Source organism: Hypanus sabinus, chromosome 25 (genome assembly GCF_030144855.1).
Source record: "Hypanus sabinus isolate sHypSab1 chromosome 25, sHypSab1.hap1, whole genome shotgun sequence".
Taxonomy (NCBI): Eukaryota; Metazoa; Chordata; class Chondrichthyes; order Myliobatiformes; family Dasyatidae; genus Hypanus; species Hypanus sabinus.
In genome coordinates, this window is record NC_082730.1 from 16750721 (window position 1) to 16769099 (window position 18379).

General features: G+C 42.3%; 1 protein-coding gene across 3 annotated transcripts in view; it reads right to left on the reverse strand.

The window, feature by feature from the left end:
- Window positions 1-4654: 4654 nt before the first annotated feature.
- The window catches only part of etnk2 (ethanolamine kinase 2), a 76821-nt gene continuing 63096 nt past the window's right edge, over window positions 4655-18379 (reverse strand). For 2 of the 3 annotated variants that reach the window (XM_059950173.1, XM_059950172.1), the window contains 2 exons: window positions 8581-8654; window positions 4655-8192 (listed from right to left, as the gene is read on the reverse strand). In XM_059950173.1, coding sequence (XP_059806156.1) covers window positions 8172-8192; window positions 8581-8654 — 95 coding nt within the window. In that variant the 3' untranslated portion in view covers window positions 4655-8171. Of the gene's footprint in view, window positions 8193-8580; window positions 8670-18379 lie in introns of all 3 variants that reach the window. The other variant, XM_059950171.1, reaches the window with a different exon arrangement.

The window sequence follows — 18379 nt, forward strand, 5'->3', positions numbered from 1 at the left end:
TCTTAAAATTATGCCCCTTTTACATATTTATCACCTTTTCACCCTCCTGAGTAAAAAGCCCTAGCTCACTCACCCTTTCCTCATGGCCAAGGCAGGCACACATTTTGTGTGTGTTGCTCTGATTTCCGGCATCTGCAGATTTTCTGTTCTTTGTGATTTACCAGGGTGCTGCCTAGATTAGAGAGCATCTCTTATTAGGTAAGGTTGAGTGATTCGGGCTTTTCTCTTTGGAGCAAAGGAGGGTGAGAGATGACTTGATAGTGGTGTATAGGATGCTAAGAGGCATAGATAGAGTGGACACCCAGAGCAGAAATGGCTGATATGAGAAGGCATATTTTTAAGCGTATTGGAGGAAAGTATAGGGAAGGGGATGTTAGAGGTACGTTTTTTTATTACATTAAGTGGTGGGTGCATGGAAAGCACCCCCGGGGTGGTGGTAGAACAGATGCATTAGGGACATTTAAGAGAGTATTAGATAGGCACATGGATGATAGAGAAGTGGAGGGAATGGTTAGACTGAGCTTGGAGAAGGTTAAAAGTTTGGCACAACATTGTAGTCCAAAAGGCCTGCAGTATACTGTGATGTTCTAAATTTTAAGTCTTGGAGCCTGCTTTCAGGTTTTTTGAGTACGTATCTCCTGTCTGATGGTAGAGAGGAGAAAGAGAACATCTGGATGGGCGAGGTGTTTGATTATGTTGGTTGCTTTTCTGAAGCAGTAAGAAGCCTTTTGCCAAACTTCCTCTCATTTACTCAACCTATAACCTGTCGCATAGTCTGAATACCCGCATGGCAGCCCTGCCTCAGGACTATTTCCATATCAGCAGCAAACTAGGACACTTTACAATCTACTCCACCTCCAAGTCATTAGGTAGTACATAGCTAAGGGCCGAGGATTGATCCATTACTTAACACTCAGTGGCCACTTTATTAGGTACACCTATGTACTGTGCAAAAGCCTTAAACACCCTCTTATATAAAAGAGAGTGCCTAAGGCCTTTGTACAGTACTGTATGCTATGTTTTTCCAGTTACCAAATGACACGCACTCCTGAGTTAATACAAAGCTAATTACTCATATTTCTGTTTCCCGAACACTTTCCTATTTAATCAATCTGCAGAACTGTGCAAAAGTCTGAGGCACCTAAACTATCAACACTGTACACACCTGCTCATTAATGCAATTATCTAATTAGCCAAACATGTGGCAGCAACTCAATTCATAAACCTGGTCACAAAGTTCCATTATTGTTCTAACCAAACAACAGAAGGGGGGAGAAATGTGATCTAAGCAACTTTGACCCTGGAATGATTGTTGGTACCAGACAGGGTGGTTTGAGTATCTCAGAAACTGCTGATCCCCTGGGATTTTCATGCACAACAGTCTCTAGAGTTTACAGAGAATGGGGTGAGAAGCAAAGAACATCCAGTGAGTGGCAGTTCTGTGGACAAAAATGAGTGGGGTCAGAGAGTGGTCAGACTGCTTTAAGCTGATAGGAAAGCAACAGTAACTCAAATAACCATGTGTTACTGCTGGCATGCATCTCCGAACACACATGTCAAGCCTGGAAATGGAAGACCACAAACATACACTCAGTGGCCACTGAATCTGTCTGTCCAGTCTGATAATCGCTCACTTATTCAGACTGTGATAATGGTCTTCAATCCATGCGGGCTCTTACCTTGTGCACTGCCCTTTTATGTGGTCCATGGACATATCTGGAAATTGAACCATATCACATCTGAGTTCCATATTATTAATTCCATTTGTTATATCCTCGAAGTCTTTTTGCAAATTCATCAGTCATGAGTTCCTTTTCATAAACCATGCTTAATTGCTTTACTTTAAACTTTGTTTAAATGACTAGCTATTCCTTCCTTGATCTTTGCAACAACAGATATTAATTTGGCTGGCCAATAGTTTCCCCATCTTTGGTCTCTCTTTGTAAACAAGGGCACCATATTTTTGATTTTCTGATCCATTGATATTCTGGAACTCATGAAGTTTATTGTCTTCGTGGCCACTTCCTTTGAAGTTATTGGATGGAAGCCATTGGGTCCCCATGACTTGTTTACCTTCTGGTCCTCAAGCTGTTTGAATACTTTATCTCTTCAGATAGGGAGTGTTACAAATTCTGCCCTTCTATTTGATATTAGCCCATGTTATCTTAGGGTTGTTTGCAATAACCTCCAATGTTCAAGTTATATGTTTCAGTTACAGTAAGATAGCACAAAACTATTCAAAAAACCCCAAACATTAATCCCTCCTACCTACTCCTTGTCCATAACCCTCCATTTTCCTTACATCCACATGCCTATCTAAACATGGCTTAAAGGCTTCTAATGTATTTGCTTTTACCACACCAGGCATGCACAATTGAGTAAAAACCTTGCCCCTCACATCCCACTTGAAGCAATCCCCTCTTACCTTCAATGCATGCTCTCTGGTATTAGACATTAACCAACTATCAACTCCTTTGGTAGCTTGCTCCATACACCCACCACACACTGCCCCTTAGTCCCTTTCAAACCATACCCCCTCACCTTAAGTCTATGCCCTCTTGTTTTAGACTTCCCTAGCTTGGGAAAATGATTATGACAATCCAATTTCACTAAGCCCCTCATAATTCTATAAACTTCTACACGTCACACCCTCAGCCTCCTTCACACCAGGGAAAACATTTCCAGCCTCTATATAGGCTCTCTTTGTAACTCAGCTTTCTGCCTCCTTACCACTACATCCTCTCTGCTGGTCCTTGGGAAGTTCCCAGTCCTCTACTCCACCACTAGCTTCTGCCACCATAGGCATTCTTTTTGTGCATTCTCCTTTGTTAATAACAGATGGCTCATCTTTTCCAAAGTTTTGTGAACATTATTAGATAGGTGCAGCCCCCCTTAATCCACTAACTCTTCCTTCAGCCCATTTTTCAATCCACTCATGAAAACTCTTCCTTCATATCTTTGTAATTACCCTCATTTCAGTTGAGACTATTGTCATAGATGAGATATTTGCCCTGAAGCTGTATCTGAAATTCTACCATTGTGATCAGTATTTAGAGGATCAAGAACAACAAGGCCACCAAAGAAAACAGGAAAGGAACCTATCTGACCTCTATCATAATTTTAGTTAAGCCATCTACTTGGCTTGAATTCAACTCTGCCCCCCCCCCTTAAAGTTTATTTTAATTTGAAAGGTACAATCAAATCTACTCCAGCCTCCCTTTTACACGAGTGCTTAACTCACTGGGTTAAAAAGCACAGGTGATAATCTCTTTCAGGAATTGAGCAGAGTAGTTTTATACCTTCTGCTATTTAGAAAAGTCCAGCAAGACAGGAGGTAGATTCCATGAACCTCCCTATGGAATGGTCTCGAAGTTGTGGGCATGGGCTCTGGCTGGAGGGGCAAGCTACTGAGCACTGCAGAAATCTTTTTCCTCTTGGTTAATTTTTTGGCATTCTTTGCTACCAGACAGCTATGGATATAGTTAGGAACAGGAGTACTACAATCAGAGAGCAGAGAACAGATCCCTTGGCCCGCACACATCAATGCCAACCCAAGTACCCTGATCCCATTCATCAGTATTTGGCCACTGCATTGGTGTGCCATATATTGCTCCAGGTACTTTTTAAAATGTTAGAGTAATCTCTGCAATCATCTTTTCATAAAATGTGTTCCAGTTTGCAGCTACCACCTGGTGAAATATTTTCCTCATGTTCCCTAAACCTGTAACATCCAGGGTTGTTTTTCAAAAAAAGACAGCTATCAAGTGTGCCCCTTAGCTCTAAGGGAACACACACACAACCTATCCAGTCTTTCCAAAGATGAAATGCTCCATCCCAGACAATGTCCTATTAAATCTCCTTTGTTCATTCCAGTGCAATCACATCCTTTGTGACCCAAATTTTAAGGTTGTACCAAAACCTCTTATACTCTACACCAGTCAATGAAGGCTCATATCCCACTGATTTACATGCACTGCCAGTTCAAGGAACATTAAGGACTTTTAAGTCTGTACATCCTCCTGTACTCACCACAGGGTCTTACCATTCACTGTGCACATCCTAACCTTACTAGATCTCCCAAAATGCCTTGCCTCATTCATCACAGTTACATCTGCCACCGCTCCAGCCAACTAACACCCTGACCAATTTTGTTGCATAACCCAACACTACTCTCACTTTCAATGCAGATGCACTTGGTAGATGTGTAAAAGCCACCAATTCTCACATCTGAAACAGTCATGTGCATCTCTGGCCCTTCAAGGAATTGAAGCAGAAATTTTGTCCAGAGATACAAGAGACTGGGGCTGCTGGAATCTGAAGCAAAAGACAGGGAAAACTCAGCAGATCACGTGAAAGATATGTCTGCCATTTTGGATTGAGATTCTGCATCAACAATTTTATCCAACTACATGAAATCTACCAATAGAAACTCTGACCTCAACATCTCTGTTGAAATCACTGATGACACTCCCTGAAATGTTCTGTGCATGGTACATCATGAGGCACTGCATTCGTCAGCGTTGGAAATAGTCTCCACTTCAATAGTATGGAATACTCTGAAACACTTCCCTCTGGTCTGCTGTCTGCAAACCTTTGTGTGCATGAGGCACACCACATTAAAGTTAATAAAAACAACATGCAAAGTACACAGAAAATCTTTCACTGATTATTTTATTTACACGGTTATTAGCAGTAACCTCAAAACGTTTGAATTCCACAGGAGGTAGACAAATTCATCAGGTCTTAGATCTTTTCTGCCGCCACTTTTATCCAGGGTCATCTCGCACTCGAGGCAGCAGACAGCTCCCCCCCACACCCCCCCAGCATCATGTGGCCACATAAATAGTTATGATCATCCAATAGCAAGGATTTAGTCTAACAAAATCCGATCAACATATTACTTGTGCGCATAGTTTAGTAAAACTGATCACAGCATGATTAGAATTCACAAGCCAGTCCACTGTGGCTAAAGTTCCTCAGGTTTGAGATCTGAAAGTTTCGGTGCTCTCTTTTAGTCATCAGATCCTTCACCATCATAAGTTTATGAACAGCTAGGCAAAACAGAATACAGATTTCTTGTTCTCTCTGTTACTGACCCACATCTTCCCCACTCTGGAATCTGCTTGATACAAGAAAAGGCGACCCTCCTGAATAAAGGAACCACCAGTCCACCAACCAGTAGCTGGAATCACATATTAAATTAAATCTCTATTTTTTTTTAGAAGAGAATCTTGGATTCAGTGCTTCACAGGTTAAGTTCACCCTTCATTAATCAGACACTAAAAGAAAAACAAAACTTCCGCTCAGTCTAAAACTGGACAAAGTATACACACTGATAAATATTGTTCACTAGTTTATAAACAGGCATTACAACAACAAAAATTGCAGCATTGTAATTACAAAATGTACAGCAGACCTGCATTCCAGTAATCAGTTTGAAAGACATCTTTACACTCAGCTTCTGGGTTAGGAACTGGACACGTATTGAGAGATGAGCTGAAAGTAATGGAGGTGGCTGATGGGTATCAGAAACAGTAGTTCAGGGCTGGGGTGGGAGGTGACGGCAAGAGGTAGGAAGGTGATATTAACCACAATTACCTCAAGTGTAGACAGACCCATTTATGTTCCTGCTTCTCTTTACGATCTCCTTTGTCATTCTGTTGTGCTTGGAAAGGGGCAGGAGCTAATCAAGGAAAACAAGGGCCAGACAGAGTGGGTTCGTTTCCCTAATTTGTTCTGTTCAGTCAGGCTGCCTTTAAATGATAATGGCCAGTTCAGTGCTCCCTCACTCCTGCCTAACTTCACAAACAAAATTTTTTTTTAATATTAAAAAGGGACCATATTTGTCTATCATTTACAAATAGAACAGAGAGGATTGTGATATGAAGCTATATTGTCACAGCAGGGCTGACTAATGCCAATACAAATTGCTTCTATTACATGGGCTATCCAATGTATAAAACTGTCACCCAAGACCCTCTCCAAATAGTTCGATGAAGCTGATTTTGTTGATGAAGGCGGTGTGAAGTGTGAGTTGACAGATGGGTCTGTAGACATTCATGACAGTATGAAATGGTAAAGTCACTGGAATTCTGGTGTTAAGCAGGTGGTCACACTGGGCAACACAAATGCATGCAAGTGCAGCATGTAGACTTTGTCTGACAGCATCACATCACACCAGCTCAAAATGGATGATGGCTTGGGAAAACTTCTAATGTACCACTCAAATGCCACACCTCTATTGTAGCCAAGCCAAGGTTACAATCATCCTGAAGAATTGAGAAAATACTCCCCTCCCCCACCACAACTATTCAATAACTTCAGTGGGGGGTCATTCGTCCAAATAACAGTAATACAAGCTTCCCATCTACTCAGAGTAGCAGGATAGTTCAGCTAAGGCCTACAGCTGGCTAAAATACAAACGCTCTGTAACACTGAAGGGAAGTCGCAGATTGATCAGAAATATCTATGTTTTTGCACTGCAAAACAATTTTTTTTTAAATGGCATGTAAGACAGCAATAATAAATCTGATTCTGAAATGCACATTGTGAGGTAACTAACATCGTAACTGGAAGATTCTGCAGATCCCAAGTAACACACACACACACACACACACACACACACACACAAGATGCTAAAGGAACTCAAAAGATGAAGCAGCATCTATGGAGAGGAATCAATCAGGACCGAAGAGTGTCTGCTCATAACACTGACTGGTTACTCCTCTCCCTAGATACTGCCTGACCTGCTGAGTTCCTCCAGCGTTTTGTATGCATTACAACACACATTTCCCACTGGTGTTTTGTTGATGAGAGAGTGAGCTGTCAGACGGTACAAGCTTTAGAGCAGAAGCAGTGTGTACTGCAAAGGACACCTCTCAACCTGTCACCACTGAAATAAGAGAAGATCCTGAATGGACTCAGCTGGTTAGGCAGCAACTGCTTTAGTGTGTCAGAGAGGAGCTGGCTAAACACTAGGCACTCAGGTTTGCTCCTGACCTCCGGTGGCAACTGCACTGAGCTTACTATGACTACATGGGTTTCCTCCCAGGGTCATTCCTGACCTCAGAGGGATTTACATACCCTTTCTGTGACTACTTGTGGGTGGTAAGTTAATTGACCACTATGTATCACCTCTTGTGTGCAGTGTAGTTGAGTGAGGGAAAGGAAGTTTCAGCTCAATAACCTTTCAGCCTTTTGCCCCTCCAGTCTCCATCTCTGCTAGAAACCAAAACCATCTGAAGAGTTGTCATCTCAGGACACATTATCATTACGTAGCAGTTCAAGTATATACACAGTTTTAGCCAAACGTCTGCCTCCCCCCCACCCGCCCTCCAGCAGCTAGCCATCTCTGTGTGCATGCTCTGCATCTATGGGTCACATGCGCCACCGACCCTCTTCACTTTCAGTCAACCCCACCCAGTGTCAGGGAGCTGGATGGGACAGTGCACGCACTGCCCGAGTTTCAAATCTCACGCCCGCTTGTTCTCACACACCTTATTAATAAAACTACAACAGATTTATTGACCCCTCATGCTTGGTGGCAGGGGTGGGATGTTGTTATTTCTGAAGCAGCTTCAGAGATTCCTGCCAGCCTTTGAGCTGCTGATGTTGCTGTCAGTCTAAACCTCCCTGTGATGAGGGTGGCAAAGGCTCAATAACCAATGTTCCTCGAAATAGTCAATGATCAAAAACACCACCACCCCTCCACACTGTGCACCATAACCCCCCTCCCACCCACTGCCACATTTTCAGATTACTCAATTTGGTCCCCATTGAGAGCAAACAAGATCTGGAATGTGATTAAACTCTGGAATTTTATGGGGGCCATGACAGGGAAGCAATGGAGAAAAAAAAAAGGGGACTAGGGCTCAGAAGGACTGCGTTCGTCTTAGACCCCAGGCTCAAACTAAGAGAAGCCAAGACTCTGGGCACAGACCACCTGGCTGATTCTCCAGGGCCATGCCCATAATGAGCACAGGTCAAGAACCTGGGGGTGGGGTCTAGCTTGCAATCTCAAACTGCAGGGATTAGGCTCAATAAATTGAAGAGGAAGTGAGGTTGTATAATGATAGGACCACCAAGGGGTGATTGTGCACCATGGCAATGGAACACCATTTCACACCGGAGTCTGAAGAGCAGTGACACAAGGCTTCATCTTGAAGTACTGGTTAAACCTCAGGACACTGTACCTGCAAAACAAAAAGGGAACATGTTACTGAGGTAGGCAGGAACATCAGTAGTTGTAGCTTTATCATCATTCAAGGGTAGAAGTGAAGGCATTCTATTTTGTTTGAAAGGATCAAGTGGTGGTTTATGAAAAAAGATGTTAATGAAAGAATCCAGGATTTTCTTCTAGAGAATGGGACCAGTGATTATGTAATGTTACTTATGGCCTGAATATTTGTGTAATTAGGGCTGGGAAGCAATACTATCTGTACTTAGATGATCAGAATGTTTATTTTTTGCTCAGAAATTGAAAATGTGCAGAATGAAATTTAATAAACTGGGTAGGGAATATCGGTTCATGATGGGAACTTCCAGCAAATTTTCAAATGGTGTTAGCCCCTAGGTACTTACCCTAAGAAATCGAAGTCTATTGTGGAATACTTTGCTTGAATCAATGCCCAGAACCCCCAGAAGAAATGAGATGCCTGAAAGCAAAAGCACTACTTTAAATTAATGTTCAATTGAGAATCTTTAAATTATTAGCACAGTCCTGTGCTTCTTTTAGAGGGGTCTGGGTAGCACAGAGAATAGGTTGGTTCAGAAAGGTTCAACATTGCTCTTGATGTGTGCTGGGGTATATGGTATTTGTTTGTATACTGGGTTGTCACAGGTATACCAACTGGATTCTCTACCACTCACAACCCTTAATCAAATTTACAGAAGCAACCTGAGATACTGGCACCAAGAATGTCAGGAGGCTATTAAACAAGCTCCTGTTAAGATTTCCATATTGTTGCTAATATCACTGGTTTTGGAGCATACCAACTGACTTGAGATAAACTGATCAACCCAAGGAAGACTGGAGGGTGATAATTTATCAAAGGAATGAGTGACTTTAAAAATTAATAGTTTAATTACACAACTTATTAAGATGCAATCACTTTGGAAAAGAAATGGTGTGTTGACTTTTAATCCAAGGGGCTAGAATAAGACAGCCAGGAAACCTTTGTTTGACTGTACAGGGTTGGTGAAAAAATTGTGAGTTTTGCTTGCAGATTTGGTCCCTGTATCAAAGGGTATCTAAAAGCGGCACAGTGAAAACTCAGATTTCTGAGATCAGCCAGAAGACTGTGGGTCTGCACTCACTAGAGTTTAAAATTAGTAGCTCTGTGATTAAAAAAGAAAAGCACAAAACAATTGGGATAGACTGACAAGAAGTTTTTTTTCTTCAAATGTCCAGAGTTTAGAACTAGAGGGCAGTGTCAGAAAGCAAGTCATTTATCCAGATGCAATGTCATTTGGTGTTGAGAAGGTTATAAATGCTCAGCAGTTGAGCTGTTCGCAATTTGAGGTTTATTTTTGACAAGGGAGCTGGAAATGTTCAAAGTACAAGGTCAATGGATTTACAGATGTTTTTGTTAGACGGCAGACAGAACAGCCTTAAGGATACACTACTGATTCTCAACATCTCAGACTTGTACGTGACCTAAGGAGCATGCTATTCCATCAATGATGCATTCATTAGACACGGTCATTTCACAAGCTACTAAACTTCTAGTTTCAGTAGGCACTTCTTATCAGTCCTCTTTTATTTCCAGAGAGGTGAAATGACACCAAAGGCCACAACATTTCAACACCTTCCAACTCATGATTTAAAGTTCACTTTTTTTAAAAAATAGAACAAACTCCAGTTTATTGACAGCATTTGCCACAATATCACTGCCAATGATCTAAACTTTGCGTCAAATGTAATAGAGAAATTTCTTACTCTAGCCAGGTAATCCTTTAGTCTCTTCCTCCTTAACTATAATGGGAGATGTTAAATCGCTAACTCCTAATAGTCAACAGTTTTGTTTTAAATCTGCCCCCCTCCCCCAAATCCCATCAGCCTCACTCCCTCATCCATCGCTGCTTTTCGTGGCAATTCCATCTGTTAGGCAGAATTAACAGCAAACTAGATCTAGAGTATAACTCATAATTGTTTTTTCAGCAATTGCAAGTGTGGTGGGGGTTGCAGCAGGAAAAACAATTACAAAAAGTCCTTTTGACCAAGTTTCAGACACACAACTGGAACACAAAATTAAAAAGAGAAAAACTCAGTCACCATCTTGGGTGGGGGGGGGGCAACCGAACAGACTACAATCTAAACTTCTGCAACAAACAAACTGTTAAAGCTTTGTGGAACAGGACTGGTTTGACAAGGTCCACTGCTAGATTTGCTAATCTGCTTTCTTTAGTGCCAGGCTTCTGATTAACAAGTTGCTGAAGGGAATACATCACAATGCCTAGTGATACAATTGTCTTCCCCAAACACTAAGAATGAGAACTGTGGAACAAAGCACAAAAGTTACTAGCAACCTGTTACTGGAACAGCATGTCCAAGGTAGTTTCAAGTACAAGTCCTGCACTGTGGCTTCATTTTTCATTCCATTTTAAATGCTACACTGAATCTTTTTTAAAAAATGATTTGCGGGTACAAACTCGAGATTACGGCAAGACACAGGAACAGAATTAGGCCACTTGGCCCATCGAGTATGCTCTGCTATTCCATCATGGCAGATTCATTATCCCTCCCAACCTCATTCTCCTGTCTTCTTCACAGAACCTTTGACACCCTGACTAACCAAGAACCTATCACCCTCCATTTTAAATATACTCAATGACTTGGCCTCCAAAGCAGTCCATGGCAATGGATTCCAGATTCACCACCCTCTGGGCTAAAGAAATCATTCCTTATCTCCGTTCTAAATGGATGTCCTTCTAGTCCTAGACCCTCACACCGTGGGAAGAATCCTCTCTACATCCACTCTATCCACATCTTTCAATATTTGAAAAGTTTGTGATATCCCCCTCATTCTTCTAAACTCCGGTGAGTAGAGGCTCAGAGATGTCAAACACTCCTCATAAGGAAACAGCAATGCCCACGAAGGGGCACTTCTTTTGGTACTTGCACAGTTCATTATCTTTTGTGCACTGGTTATCCATCCTGTTGGTGCAGCCTATTATTGATTCTCTTATGTTAATGGACTTACTGAGTATGCCCGCAAGAAAATAAATTTCAGAGTTGTATATGGTGACATATGCACTTTGATAATATACATACAAACACGGAAAACTTACAGCACAATACAGGCCCTTTGGCCCACAATGCTGTGCCGAACATGTACTTACTTTAGAAATTACTTAATGTTACCCATAGCCCTCCAATTTTCCAAGCTCCATGTACCTATCCAAGAGTCTTTTAAAAGACCCTATTGTATCCGCTTCCACCACCGTCAACAGCAGCCCATTCCATGCAGTCACCATTCTCTGCATAAAAAACTTACCCCTGACATCTCCTTTGTACTTACTTCTAAGCACCTTAAAACTTCGCCCTCTCATATTATTTTGAACTTTCATTCCCAGAATCAGTCTCGTGAATTCCTCTGGACCCTCCCGAATGCCAGCACATCTTTTCTTAGATGAGGAGCCCAAAACTGATCACCATACTCCCAAATGTGATTTGACTAACGTCTTATGAAGCCTCAGCACCACACCCTTGCTCTTACATTCTAGTCCTCTTGAAATAAATGCAAACATTCCTTCCAACCAACTCAACTAGCAAGTTAGCCTTTACGGAATCCTGCACAAGGAGTTCCAAGTCCCTTTGCACCTCTGATTTTTGAACTTTCTGTTTATAAAATAGTGTAGATCTTTATTGCTCTTCTGAAGTGCATGACCATACACTTCCTTAAGCTATATTCCATCTGTCACTTCTGTGCCCATTCAGCCAATCTGTCTAAGACCTTCCACAGACTCCCTGTTTTTCCTCAACATGACCTGCCACTCCACCCATCTCTGTATGGTCTACAAAGCTGGCAACAAAGCCATCAATTCCATCATGAAAATCATTGGTGTATAACGTGGGAAAAAACAATCCCAATACAGATCCTTGTGGAACACCACTAGTCATTGGGTGCCAACCACAACCCTTTATTCAAACTCTTTCTAGAAATTCAGAGCAAAAAAACAAACACACACAATGCTAAAGGAACACAGCAGGTCGGGCAATATCAATGGAGGGGATTAAACAGACAATATGTCGGCCCAGCAAAGCATCGACTTTTTATTTCTTTTCATCGATGTTGCTTGACCTGCTGAGTTTTCTAGCATTTTGTGTTTTGATTTGTGGGCTGCATTAGATTCATAATATACATAGTATTAAATGAGATTCAATAAAAAATGGTGCCTCCCCACAACTTGCACTATTACCACTCTCTCCGAGCCTGATCTGCGGCAGCCCCCATGAATCCCATCAACTTGCTTTCGCTTTGCCTCATCCTTGGTGCCAGAGTTTCAGCATCCAGCCTCCAAGCACAGAATCCCTCCCAAATCCCACATGCTCTCTTAAACTGCACTGAGTACAAAGGTTTTTATGAGGTGCCTCTCCGCTCAAATTCCTGACTTGCTGTTCACTTTGTCTGACAACAATGCTGTGTAATCCCTTATGGCATTTCTCACCCCACTCCCTGCAACAAAAGACTAATCCATATACTGTAGACTGCTGCAGAAAAACTGGAAAGAATTTTGTACGAACCTTCAACTGCATATGATGTGGTATCAGAATGTTGCTTTTCTCAATACTATCAGTAAACATTTTTAAATAATGTACCGTTGCATCTCCTTAGATCTTAAAGGAAATTACCTACTGACACTTACCAGCAAGCAATAACAAAATCCCTCAAAGTACAAAAAGGCAAATCTCTATTTTTGAGAGGTTATGCCATTTGGAACATCCCAAAGGAAGTAACCTGGACTGAATGTATTGGCACTTGCAATGAAGCTGCACCCCTTCTGTAATGAACAGAAAAGTCCACCTAGATCTAAGTCTCCAAGTGGGGCAAGACGTCAAAACCTTTCGACTCAGATAACAAACGCCACTGGCTGCAACAAGCTCGGTAATTTTCAACTTTGGCTAAGAAATATTTCTCCCATTCAAATACACCAGAGACGGCAGATGCTGGAATCTGGAGCAAAATCAAACAACCACCTGTTGAAGGAACTCAGTGGGCCAGGCAGCATCTGTGGAGGCAGAGAGAGAACTGACATTCTGACTTCTTTCCTTTGCAGCCCTGGTCTCAGCCTGAAATGTTAATTGTTTATTCCCATTCATAAACGCTGCCTGACCTGCTGAGCTCCTCCAGCAGGTATTGTCTGTATTGCTCTAGACTTCCAGCATCTGCAGTACCTCTTGAAACTGAATTTCCTTTTCTCTACACTCTGCTTCCTGATGCTGAGTCTCAACACCAAATGTCGACTCCATAGATGCTGTTCAACCTGCAAGTTCCTCCAGGTTCTTGTTCCCCCCTCCCCACTGCTTCTATTCAATTGGTTTCCACAACAAGGCATAGGATTCTTAGGCCATAGAATCTGCTCCGCCATTTCATCATGGCTGATCCAATTTTCAGCTCAGCTCCAATTGTTACAAATGTGCCACAACTCTGAGGGGCCGAAGGGCACAAAGTCGCCCCCTCCTTTTTGAGAATTGCAAGATCGCTATTAATTCGGGTCTGGGACCCAAGAAATGAGAGAGAATCCACAAGGTTTGGAATGTGTCCTGGCCTCAGCGAAACAAAGCCACTGATAACGGCCATTGTCTCTTGGAGACGGAATTGTGTATTGAGTACTGTACTATTCATTGAAGCCCTCGGGACGACCAGAGTGGGCTGATTGAGGGATTGCATCATCCCAATCTGAGACCCCCGTGAGTAAGGACAAAAGAGGGTCTGGGGAACAACCCCTTCAGTCGCACCAGGAGAAACGCTAGGAATCCTGTGACAGCATATAATAGCGACAGCCGGTGGGTGGCTCGTGTGCGTCCTTCTCTTGCCTGTGATTGGCGAGCTCGCCACGGAAGAACTGGTTAGCTAAAGGAGAGGCCACAAGTGAACAGCCACACCAACAAGACTCTGACGGATCAAAATCATAAAAGAAATCAGCAAGTTTCTAAAAATCTCTCTCTCTCTCCCCCCAACCATTGCAAACCCAGCGGTCCCCAAAGGCTGCAGCCTGCATGAACTGAGTGACTTTTATATTTCCATCGGACAATACATTATCCCCTAGACAACGATAGAGCTTATTTCTTATTATTATTATACCCGCACTTTTAGATTTAGTATTGACAAAGTATATTATCTGTATGGTTGCATTGATATTATTTTTGTGTATTTTTACTAATAAATACTGTTAAAAATGGTACCATCAGACTTCAACAGACCTCTCTATCTTTGCTGGTAAGTGACCCAGTTACAGGGTTCGTAACACAATCTTCTGCCTTCTCTCCCCATATCCCTTCACGCCCTGACCAATCAAAAATCTATCAACCTCTGCCTTAAATATATGTAAAGACTTAGCCTCCACAACTGCCTGTGGCAAAGAATTCCACAGATTCACATTCTGGCTAAAGAAATTCCTCATCTCCATTCTAAAAGGTTGACCCTCTATTCTGAGGCTGTGTCTTCTGGTCTTCATTTCTCCCACCATAGGAAACATCCTCTCCACATCCACTCTACTAAGGCATTTCAACATTCAATAGGTTTCAATGAGTTCACCCCTTATTCTTAGTGAATACAGGCCTAGAGTCATCACTCTTCATATGACATGCCATTCAATCCTGGAATCATTTTCATGAATCTCCTTTGAACCCTCTCCAGTTTCAGCACATCTTTTCTATGATAAGCAGCCCAAACCTGGTCACAATCCTCCAACTGAAGCCTCACCGGTGCTTCATAAAGTTTCAACAGTACATTCTTATTTTTAAATTCCAGTCCTCTTGAAATGAATGCTAACTTCGCATTTCCCTTCCTTACCACAGACTCAACCTGTAAATTAACTTTTAGGGAATCCTGTACAGGACTCACCTTAGTTTTTTCTATTTCTCTCCATTTAGAAAATAGTCAACCCTTCCATCTTTGATCATAGTATATGATCATACACTTTACAACACTGTATTCCATCTGCCATTTCTTTATCCATTCTCCTGATCTGTCCAAGTCCTTCTATAGCCCCTCTACTTCCTCAAAACTACATACCCCTCCACCTATCTTCATATCATCTGCAAACTTCTCAACAAATCCACCTATCCATCATCCAAATCAACGATATATAACATAAAAGTAATCAGTACCAATACAGAACCCTGTGGAGCCATGGGCTTTTAACTTGTCAAAGGCCTTCTGAAAATCCAAGTACACATCAACTGATTTTCCTTTGTCTATCTTGCTTGTTGCTTCTTCAAAGATTTCCAACAGATATATCAGGCAAGAGTCTCTCTTGAGGAAACAATGCTGACTACGGCCTTGTTTAATCACGTGCCTCCAAGTCACTGAGATCTCATCCTTAATAATTGACTCTAACATCCTCCCAACCATTAAGATCAACCTATAACTGTTACCTTTCTGCTGCTCTCCCCTTTCTTCAAGAGGAGAGGGACATTTGCAATTTTCCAGTCTTTCAGAACCATTCCATAATCTAGTGATTCTTGAAAGATCATTACTAATATCTCCACAATCTCTTCAGCCACTTCTTTCAGAACTCTGGTGTGTACACCATCTGGTCCAGGTGACTTACCTATCTTCAGATCTTTCAGTTTCCCAAGCAAATTCTCCTTAGTAATAGCAGCTGCACTCATGTCTGCCTCCTGACACTCAAATTTCTACCTCTCCAGAATCATCTTCCAGCAGTCCAACATCCACTCTCACCTCTCTTTCAATCTTTATATATCTGAATAAATTTTTGGTATCCTCTTTGATATTATTAGCTAGCTTACCTTCAAATTTCATCTTCAGACCTTTCAGTTTCCTAAGAACCTTCTCTCTAGTTATGGTAACTTCATATACTTCATCCCCCTGACACCTGGTACTTCCACCATATTGCTAGTGTCTTCCACAGTGAAGACTGATGAAAAATACTTATTCAGTTTGTCCACTATTTCCTTGTCCCCCATTATGTCCTCTCCAGCATCGTTTCCCAATGGTCCAATATCCACTCTCACCTCTTTTACACGATGTATCTGAAGAAACTTTCGGTATCCTCTAATATTATTGGCTAGCTAAGATAAGCTCCACCTGTACCTTCTTAATGACTTTATTTGTTGCCTTCTATTGGTTTTTAAAAGCTTCCCAGTCCTCTAACTTCCCATTAATCTTTGCTCTATTATATGTCCTCTTTGGCTTTTATGTTGGCTTCAACTTCTCATGTGCCTCGGTAATATCATTTTGCCTTTAGAATTAATCCTCTTTGGGATGGGATGCGTACATCCTGTACCTCCAAGTTGCTTCCAGAAATTCCAGCCATTGCTGCTCTGCCATCATCCTTGCTAGTGTTCTTTTCAAATGAATTCTGACCAACTCCTTTGGCATGCCTCTTTAACTCCCTTGACTCCACTGTAATACGATACATATGACTTCAGCTTTTCCTTCTCAAATTTCAGGGCGAATTCAATCATATCATGATCACTTACCTCCAAGGGTTCTTTTACCTTAAGGTCTTTAATCAATTCTGGTTTATTACACAACACCCAAGCAGAACAGCAGATTTTCTAGTCCACTCAACCACGAGTTGCTCTAAAAAGTCATCTTGTGGACACACTCTAGAAATTCTCCTTCTTGTATCTAGTACCAACCTGATTTCCTGCCCCCCCAAATCTACCTGCATATTGAAGACCCCCATGACAAATGCATTGCCCTTTAGGCATGCATTTTCTATCTCCTATTGTGATATGTAGGCCATATCCTTACTACTGTTTAGAGGTTTGTAGATGACTCCCATAAGGGTCTTTCTACCCTTGCAGTTCCTTTGCTCTATCCACATTAATTCAATCCCTTCCCAGCCCATGTCTTCCCTTTCTAATGATTTGATTTCATTTTTTTCCAGCAGAGAAACACCACCCCCTCTGACTTCCTGCCTATCCTTTCAATACAATGTGTATCCGTGGACATCAAGTTCCACGCTATAATCTTTCAGCCATAATTCAGTAATACCAATCTGCAACTGTACTGCAAGTTCATCTACCTCATTCCATATACTGCACACATTCAGATACAGCTTCAGTCCTGTATTCACCCTTTGAGTTTGTCTGCCTTTTACAGTGCACTTCATCCTGTTGTCTCTCCTCACTACACATAGCTGCTTACAAACAGGCAATCTCATCTTCAGCACTATTATCTACCTTTCATACTTGCATTGAAATACAGGCAGCTCAGGACACTAGTCACACCGTGCTCAATCTTCTGATTCTTGACTTTATCTGAGGTCTTACCAACATCTGCCTCCCCAACCTCTATAACTGTTCTGGCACTCTGGCTCCCACCCCCTGCAACTCTAGTATAAACAACACTGCGCAGCATTAACAAACCTTCCCACTAGGATATTAGTCTCACTCTAGTTCCGGTACAAACTGTCCCTTCTGTACAGGTCCCACCCTCCCTGGAAAAGAGCCCAATGATCCACAAATCTTATGCCCTCCTCCTACACCAACTCCTTAGCCACATATTAAGCTATATAACCTTCCTAGTTCTGGCCTCACTAGCATGTTGCCCAGGCAGCAATCCTGTGATCACAACCCACACATCCTGCCCTTTAACTGAGCACCCAACTCCCCTGCAGAACCTCATCACTCGTCCTACCTTTGTCTGTTCAGCCTCCCACTCAAGAATGCGGAGGACTCGATTGGATATATCCTGGACCCAGCAGCCAGGATGCAACATACCATCTGGGAATCTCGTTCTCGCCCATGGAACCTCCTTCCATTCCCCTAATGAATTCTCTATCACCACAGCGTGCCTCTTCCCCCCAAGTCAGAGTCAGTGCCAATAACATGAATATTGTGGCTTTCTTCTGCTAGGTCAACCCAGATTCCAAAGTGATTTCCCGTTGAGGGGTTTGGCCACAGAGGTACTCTGCACTGGCTCCTTAATCCCATTCCCATTCCCGACTGTCACCCAGTTTCCAGTGACCTGCACCTTGGGTGTAACTACTTCTCTACACCCCCCTCAGCCTCTCAAATGATCTGGAGTTCATCCAGATCCAACTCCACCTCCTGAACTCAGCTTGATAAAAGCTGCAGCTGCATGCATTTCTCACAGTTGTTGTTGTTGTTGTCATCGTCAGGGAAACGGGAGGTCTTTCTGCCTTCCCGCAACAGGAGCATCTCTACTGTCCTAGCTGAGCA